The following is a 9,164-nucleotide window of genomic DNA, read 5'->3' as shown; positions in this document are numbered from 1 at the left end:
CGAGGGCTCACTGTACCACAAGGGCGGGCAGGAAGTCCAGGGCACGTACGCATGATGAGGAATAGAGGCCAACTTCGCGCACACACTGAAAAGAGAAAGCAAACAAAATTATGGCAGTCAACAAAGAGGAGAGCGCTGACAGGTCTGTCGTCTCTCCGAGCCAAAAGTAAAGTGAGCTATTCACCGGTGTGTGTGAGGGGGGAGGGGAAGCAAGCTATCCCTCCCTACCCCCCCCCCCCTGCTAACTAGCGGTGGGGTAGGAAACCCTCGTTAAAACTTTATGGCTCGTCATTCGGCTACGCCGAAGTAATTACCCCATGTAAATAGCGTGGTTAGCGGTGTTTGTATTTCAGTTATGGAACAAACTCTTTTTAGCATTACATGGCACACAAGCAAAACTACTGACCCTCATGTATTTCAAATTCAAATTGAAATTTTATTGAATCCACTATTATGGGGAAAAAAGTTTGTCCTTTTTGGCATAAGAATGCCACACAAAGAAAAATAATGTTATTCTTTCTGGCATAAGAATGGCGCACAAAGAAAAATAATGTTATTCTTTCTGGCATAAGAATGGCACACAACAAAAAATAATTAAGAAAATATTGAAAACTTTAATATTTTAACGACAGATTGAAATCTTTAATATTTTCATATCAGCTACCTCAGGCTTTGGAAAAATGATACTGTTTCATCTTGGATACAACAAACTTGAAATCAGGGATTTTTGAAGTTACTGCTACTAGGATGCTGTCTTCAGGATTCAACTGGTTTCTGTATTTTGTTTTTAGATTTACAAGGGTAGAAAAACCTTGTTCACAAAGGTAGGTTGTTGCGAAAGGTAGTAGCATTTTAGTTGCTTCCTTATGTGCAGTTTTATAAGCCTTTGCAGTTTTTGACATCCAAAAACTTGAGAGATCATCCTTGCTCTCAAATTCCATTTTTGTTTCATTGCTGGAACAAAGTTCAATAAGCTCTTCTGCCAATCCTTCAGGCTGTTCAGGCAAATCAGCCAGCTCACTTTTGAAGGGATTTACAACCCAGCTGACAGTATGTGAATCAAGTTCTGGAAAATAGTCACAGAACCTATTTCTAAGTTTGGTCAGGTGCCTTGTGACTGACTCCTTTATGTCACTAAGACTGCAGTCTTGACAGTCTTCCAAAAACTCTCCCAGTTTTGGAAAGGCAGCAGTCTTATTGGCATTTATTTTCTGACTCCAATACTGGAGCTTTGATACAAATGCTAGCCAGGTTGTTTTTCTGAACTTTTCTGCAAGTGTGCATTTTTTATCAGTCAGAAACATTTCAAGTTCTGTTTTAAGAGCCCACACTCTATTCAGGACATTTCCACGTGAAAGCCACCTCACTTCCGTATGGAAAAGAAGGGTTGAATATTCAGCCTCTCCATCCTCACATAAATCACGAAACATCCTCGTGTTTAGTGCATGCCCTTTTACAACATTGACAATCTTAACCACATCATTTAACACAGCTTCCACTTCTGGTTCCAAATTCTTCACAACTAATGCCTGCCGATGTATCATACAATGGATGACTAGAATATGACAAATTCGTAGATAATTTGTATTTTTCAATATCAAACTTACCCGATGATCATATAGCTGCATCCCTGCTGCCCGACAGAAAAAAACCTACGGGCGGAATACGCCAGCGATCGCTATACAGGTGGGGGTGTACATCAACAGCGCCATCTGTCAAGTAGGTACTCAAGTACTCGATGTCAACAAAGAACCAATTTTCCCTCTGTCGTGCCACAGGCAAGACCTACTAAATACGCCGTCCCTAACTGGATTTGTTTTCACAACGATTTGGTGAAGTACACTATTCCAGTTTTGAGCTTTCGCTATGCAGGGGTTTTATCTTCATTTCAAAACTTGAACTCGTTTTGGATAGATTTAATTATGGTGACGAAGAGAGTATGGACTCTCTTTCACTTTTAAATGGCCGACCCTTCCCTTAGACGGAAGTGTTGGTGACGAAGAGAGTATGGACTCTCTTTCACTTTTAAATGGCCGACCCTTCCCTTAGACGGAAGTGTGTTTAGGTTTTTGGTAATTTTGCTTAACAAGTTATAGATCTATTTATTTTATATCTCTCCGCCTTTATAGGCCTCTTCGATTAACTTTCCATTTATTATAAACTTATAAAAATTAATTTTTATGTTTGTTTATATGCGACCTTTCCTAATAGTAGGCGGTCCTTACTTGGAACCGAAGTTAATTAACATTGAGCCCGTCATATCGTATTTACCTTTTAAGAATTTATACTTTTTTAATTTTAATGTTTTTGAAAGAATTTCTTTGATAGTCTCGTACTGTTTTCAAAGATGAACTAACGTTTAGTTTAGTCTCCGCAGTTGTTGACGTTCAGAATGTTCAACATGCGCTCTATCGTTACGATAGAGAGAGAGTATTTCACGGTTTCACGTTGCAGTAAGAGTAAACCGATTCTAGCGTTTCGTTCATTCTTTCTTAGCTTAAATGGTTTAAATTCTAATAAAGGAACTTTTTATTTGGGAAACCTTTCAGTTTTTTCCTTTAGCAAATAATATGTTTTAACGATATATAATTGGGCTCTTCTCTCAGGTTCTAAGTCAAGAGAGAAGAGAGAGAGAGATAGAGATGGAGGGAGAGAGAGGAGAATAAACGTTTCGTTCAAGCGGGTAACGTTGTTCTCGTTTTTTACTCTTCTCCCTAGTCGCTGTAGGGGAAGAAGGTAAAACGTTTCTAGAGTTTTATTCTTGTTCCCAGGCTTTATGCGGTGAGAGATTTTAAACGTAGTTTATTTGATCTAGTGTTTAGTCTCTTTTCCAGCCACTGAATTCTTTATCTTTAATTATGTTTTTCTGTTGCATTGTAAAACTGTTTTCGCAATAACTACCTTTTAATGAAGGATAGGATTGCGTGTTTCAGGTAGAAATCAGTTAAAGTTTCGATTTCAGTGAAATAAGTGCAAACAGAAAATCAAAAGTGATAAAGTGATATGCGCAAAGTGTTACAGTGTTGCGTTCGAGGGTTCGTCTGTTCGTGCCAGTTGTTCACCTAGTCCGGGACCTCTTACAAGCTCCCAAGCCCAGGGGAGAAGTAATGTCGAACGACTTATGGGTTCCACAGGCCTTGATCGACGAACAGACGTTTCCCTCGGTGGTTTCGGGTGTATCTACACACGTTGCCGACGTGATCGCCCCACCCACACAAAGACGAGAGAGCCCATTTATTCCTCGTCTGCGGAAGAGGTTTCTCGTAGAAACCATGGACCAAATCTTGCAGCTTTTTAAGTGCAAGTCGGTACCTTCCGCGCAAGTCCAACGGCCTAGGTGTAGCCACTGGGTCAGTTCGGACTCGCTGCAGTCATCCGACGACTGCACACCTCCCAAGAGAGGCAAGGTGGTACCGCAACAGGCAGTAACTCCGTCTGTTACCGCACCAGCTGTTTTAGACCCTCAGTCACAACGGACAGTAGCTCCGTTTGTTGCCGTCTTTTGTAGACCCTAGTGGTCCATGCTGCAGACTATGCAGTCTCAGCTTGCTTCCTTCATGCAGGGGTATCGTGCTGAGAAGGTTGACACTGCACCTGTTAACCTACAACCTGCCACGGTTGTGCGCTCAGCAGATACTGCGGCTGCCTGCTCCCACACTCCACCTGTGAGAGCTCCACCACCGATGCGCAGTCGACCCTGCCAGACGCATGTTCATGCTGCACCCTCCGTTGACATGCGTGAGCTACCGCATCAGCAGTGGGAAGGTGCTGTCAAGCTGCCGTGTTTTGACGCAATGCGGCATGCTCCGCAACCCACGGCAGTCCCTCCCACGCACCAGCACTCCGCTTTTGTTGTTGCCAGCTCCCACACTCCGACTGCGGAGAAGGTTGACGATGCACCCGTTGGCCTACAGCCTGCCACGGTTGTGTGCCCAGCATGGCTGCCTGCTCCCACACTCTTGTTGTGAGAGCTCCTCCACCCATGCGCAGTCGACCCTGCCAGACGCATGCTGACTCCCACAGACACACGGAGCACTCCGTTGCCGTGCGTGAGCTACCACAAGCTGCCGTGTTTTGACACGGTGTGTCAGCCTCCGCAACACACTGTGGTTACCGCCACTCGCCCGCAGCAGACTAGTCAGTCAGGAGTTGAGGCTTCCCCACACAGCTTTGGTTGTTGCCAACTCACAGACTGTCAAGCAATTACATGACGTTGCCTTCTGGTCTGCTACTAATGCACCAGTGCTGTATGTCTTCACACACCTGTTGTGGTTGACAGTTCAGTTTTTGACAGTTCACAGACTGTCAAGCAGTTACATAACGTTGCCTTCTGGTCTGCTGCTTATGCACCAGTGAAACCCTCACTGAGATAACCTAGCTTTTCCCGGACATGGTTCCTGTAGATGAGAAAGTGCTGTTCTCCCTCCTTCTGATATTCCCTTGAGGACTCTGTCATTTGGAGAGGAGCCTTAAGCTGCTTAGCCTCCTATGGACTTTAATTAAAGCATAACATGCTTCCAGGGATGGTAAATGGTTCCGCTTCAGTCGCTAACCCCGTCTGTTGCCACACCTGCTCCGATAGACCTTGGGCTTTGTTGCAAGACATGCAGTCCAAGCTTAGTCCTTGATAGAGGATTTTTTACGGAGAAGAACCTTCTAGCCAACAACCTTCCTACCGGTTGGTTGTACGCCCTGTTGACGCTGAGGTATCCTACTCACGTCCGCCAGTTGAGATGGTTCCTCCACCGGTGCGACCCAGTGTGGGTTGCCAGTCGCACGTTGACGTTAAGCGACTCTCGGAGGTGGTTGTGGACGTTCAGTGTGTCACTAGGAAGACGTTCAACAACCAGCAGAGGTGACTTGTTGTGACGCAGTGCGGCAACCTCAGCAACCCGATAAGGGGTTGTCTGCACAACCCAGACAGTCTAGACAGTTTCGGGTTGTCGCTGTACTTCCTCGCGCCCCCATGGTTGACAGTTCACAGACTGTGCAGCAGTACCATGATCTTGTGTCCGGCTCCGTCACGCATCCTCCAGTGCGACCGGATTCAGCGAGTCAGACGTTGCCCACTCCGTTGCCGTTTCCTCATCAGTTTCGGATGAGGAACCCTCTGATGAGGACATGGCTGAACAAGACGATCAACCCCCAGCCCTGCTATCCATCCAGAAGATGCTGAAGAAGGAACACGGCCCTGTCAGGCTGTGGATGAGTCTGGTTAGGACACTGTCATCCGTGGTTCAATTGGTGTCACTTGGAAGACTACACCTCCGTCCTCTTCGGTATCATCTAGCTCTTCACTGGAAAAGGACAAGACGCTAGAAGCGGTCTCGATCCCGGTTTCCGGAAGATAAGTCTGGTCTGACTTGGTGAAAGGACTTTATCAACCTTTGAAAGGGTCTTCCCCTGACTGTTCAGACTCCCAACCACGTTCTCTTCTCAGACGCATCGGACGTAGGCTGGGGTGCGACCTTAGGCGGTAGGGAATGCTCGGGATTATGGAACTCGAGTCAAAGGACAATGCATTTCAACTGCAGAAGCTTCTGGCAGTACGTCTGACCTGGAAAAGCTTCAGGTCTCTCCTTCAAGGCAAAGTAGTGGAGGTGAACACGGTCAACTCCCTGCTTTGATGTACATCTCCTAGCAAGGAGGGACCTACTCTCTGACATGGTACGAGTTCGCAAGTGACCTCCTCTCCTGTTCAACAGGTCTAGACTTTTCACTAGTAACGAGTTTCATCCAAGGCAACTTGAATGTCTTAGCAGATTGTCTCAGTAGGAAGGAACAATAATTCCAACATATTGGACCCTCCACAAGGATGTATGCAAGAGACTTTGGGTCACCTGGGGCCAGCCAACCATAGATCTCTTCGCAACCTCGATGTCCAAGAGGCTCTCAATACTTTGCTCACCTATCCCGGACCCAGCAGTAGTTCTTATAGATGCCTTTCTACTAGATTGGTCTCATCTAGATCTATATGCATTCCCTCTGTTCTAGATTGTCAACAAGGTACTGCAGAAGTTCGCCTCTCACGAAGGGACAAAGTTGACGCTAGTTGCTTCCCTCTGGCCCGCGAGAGAATAACTTACCGAGGTACTTCGATGGCTAGTAGACGTTCCCAGAACTCTTCCCCTAAGGGTGGACCTGCTACGTCTGCCACGCGTAAAGAAGGTACTCCAAGGCCTCCACGCTCTTCGTCTCACTGCCTTCAGAGTATTGAAAGACTCTCGAGAACTAGAGGTTTTTCGAAGGAGGCAACCAGAGCGATTGCTAGAGCAAGGAGAACATCCACCCTTAGAGTCTACCAATCGAAGTGGGAAATCTTCTGAAACTGGTGCAAGTCAGTATCCGTATCCTCGACCAGTACCTCTGTAACTCAAATAGCTGACTTCCTCTTATATCTGAGGAAAGAGCGATCTCTTTCAGCTCCCACTATCAAGGGTTACAGAAGCATGTTGGCATCAGTCTTCCGTCACAGAGGCTTAGATCTTTCCAACAATAAAGATCTACAGGACCTCCTTAAGTCTTTTGAGACCACGAAGGAGCGTCGTTTGGTTACACCTGGTTGGAATTTAGACGTGGTTCTAAGATTCCTTATGTCAGACAGGTTCGAACCACTTCAATCAGCCTCCCTGAAAGACCTCACCTTTAAGACTCTTTTCCTGATATGCTTAACCACAGCTAAAAGAGTCAGTGAGATTCATGCCTTCAGCAAGAACATCGGATTCTCATCCGAAACGGCTACATGTTCTACATCTTGGTTTTCTAGCCAAACACGAGCTGCCTTCTCGGCCTTGACCATATCGTTCGATATTCCAAACTTATCGTATGGTTGGAAATGAACTAGAAAGAGTATTATGTCCTGTAAGAGCTCTTAAGTTCTATTTTAGAACCTTTACGAGGCCCGTCTGAAACTTTATGGTGTTCAGTTAAGAATCCATCTTTGCCTATGTCAGAGAATTCTTTATCCTATTTTTATCAGACTGTTAATACGAGAAGCTCATTCCCTTCTGAATGAGGAAGACCAAGCTTAGCTGAAGGTAAGGACACACGAAGTTAGAGCTGTCACAACTTCCGTGGCCTTTAAACAAAATAGATCTCTGTAAAATATATTCGACGCAACCTATTGGAAAAGCAAATCAGTGTTCGCGTCTTTTATCTTAAGAATGTCCAGTCTCTTTACGAGAACTGCTACACTCTGGGACCATTCGTAGCAACGAGTGCAGTAGTGGTGGGGGCTCCACCACTACAATTCCCTAATTCCAGAACCTTTTTAATCTTTCTCTTGAAATATTTTTGGGTTGTCCGGAAGGCTAAGAAGCCTTTCGCATCCTACTCGATTTGGCGGGTGGTCAAAATCATTTCTTGAGAAGCGCCTAGATTAGAGGTTTTGATGAGGACCTTTAGTATGGGTTGCAACCCTTCATACTTCAGCTCCTAGGAGTTGCTCAGCATCCTATGAGGATCGCGAGGCTCAGTAAGGAAGACGTACTTAAAAAGGCAGAGTAATTGTTCAAGTCGTTTTCCTTACCAGGTACTTATTTATTTTATGCTTGTTATTTTGAATAACTGCTAAAATGAAATACGGAATACTTAGCTCATAATGTCAACTTGTAATGCTGGTCTCTACCCACCCCCCCTGGGTGTGAATCAGCTATATGATCATCGGGTAAGTTTGATATTGAAAAATGTTATTTTCCTAAGTAAAATAAATTTTTGAATATACTTACCCGATGATCATAAATTAAAGGACCCACCCTTCCTCCCCAATAGAGAACCAGTGGGACAGAGGAGAAAATTGGTTCTTTGTTGACATCGAGTACTTGAGTACCTACTTGACAGATGGCGCTGTTGATGTACACCCCCACCTGTATAGCGATCGCTGGCGTATTCCGCCCGTAGGGTTTTTTCTGTCGGGCAGCAGGGATGCAGCTATATGATCATCGGGTAAGTATATTCAAAAATTTATTTTACTAAGGAAAATAACATTTTTCCTAACTATACAAACCTTAGCTATTTACATAGGGTAATTACTTCGGCGTAGCTGAACGACGAGCCATAAAAGTTTTAACGAGGGTTTCCTACCCCGCCGCTAGTTAGCGGGGGGTAGGGAGGGGTAGCTAGCTACCCCTCCCCCCTCACACACACCGGTAAATACTTCACTTTACTTAGAGGTAGGACTTATCTTGGGGGACAGGGCTGGCGGGCACATAACTGTAAATAGCTAAGGTTTGTATAGTTAGGAAAAATACAAATTATCTACGAATTTGTCATTTGTTCCGTAACTGAAATACAAACCACGCTATTTACATGGGGTGACAACCCTTAGGAAGGGTGGTAAGTCCCGGCCATACTGGCTTTGGCTTGCCCGGGGATTCCATATTCGAGCGATCAAGTACTCGGACAATAGGGAACCCCTGCTCCTCGCTGGCGGTTGTAAGACTGCCGCGGCCTACATAAGGTGTGTGCAAAGGTGAAAAGTGACTTGTCCTAGGCAGTTGCCCTGGAGTTCCTCAGAAGGAAAACCAGGCTAGGACTCTCCCAATACCACCTCGTCAGGGTATGGGGACATGACAGTATTACACCTAATACTAGGAACACAAGGAAGCATGGTCTACCTGCAGTGGTTTGAGGTCAGCTGTGCAGAGAACCCAGGATGCTGCTTTCTCCAAGGGAGGAGAGGATGAAGAAAAGAATAAGGGCCAGACAGATCTTTTCATTCATGCAGACTAACACCAGGTAACAATGCCCTCAACCTTCTGCTACTTGTCCATCTAGGAGCCTGAGGTTTGGACCAGCTGTTGTGAAGCCACCACAGGGCCGATAGAAACGTATCGAGCCTCCTGTGTGTCATGTCTTGCAGGTAAGGGGCTGAGAAGATGGTCTGATGCTTCAACATCCCCGCTTGTAGGACCTGCGTCACTGAAAGATGTTCCATGAAGGGCAGGGACATAGCTACGCCCCTGACATCATGGGTTCTCGGGCGATGCGACGGAGAAGGGTCAGGATTCAAGGCCGGGTGTAACACCCTGCGAATCCGGCTGAGATGATATTCCTGGAGACCCTTCTCCTCGTGCCCAGGGTCCACGAACAAGGCTTGAGCCTGGAGACGAACTGCAGCCGTTCTCTTAAGACGCCACCCCAGACTCCCTACCGGCAAGGTAGGA

At 45.9% G+C, this 9,164-nt stretch overlaps 1 protein-coding gene across 1 annotated transcript; it reads right to left on the bottom strand.

Moving 5' to 3' along the window:
* Positions 1–665: 665 nt before the first annotated feature.
* Positions 666–1,628, bottom strand: LOC137633482 (protein FAM200A-like). Its single transcript, XM_068365785.1, has one exon. The coding sequence runs from the start codon at positions 1,626–1,628 to the stop codon at positions 666–668; it is 963 nt and encodes a 320-aa protein (XP_068221886.1).
* Between the last annotated feature and the right edge of the window lie 7,536 nt (positions 1,629–9,164).

Source organism: Palaemon carinicauda, chromosome 3, assembly GCF_036898095.1.
Source record: "Palaemon carinicauda isolate YSFRI2023 chromosome 3, ASM3689809v2, whole genome shotgun sequence".
Lineage (NCBI taxonomy): Eukaryota > Metazoa > Arthropoda > Malacostraca > Decapoda > Palaemonidae > Palaemon > Palaemon carinicauda.
This window is presented reverse-complemented; position numbering and strand designations above follow the sequence as displayed.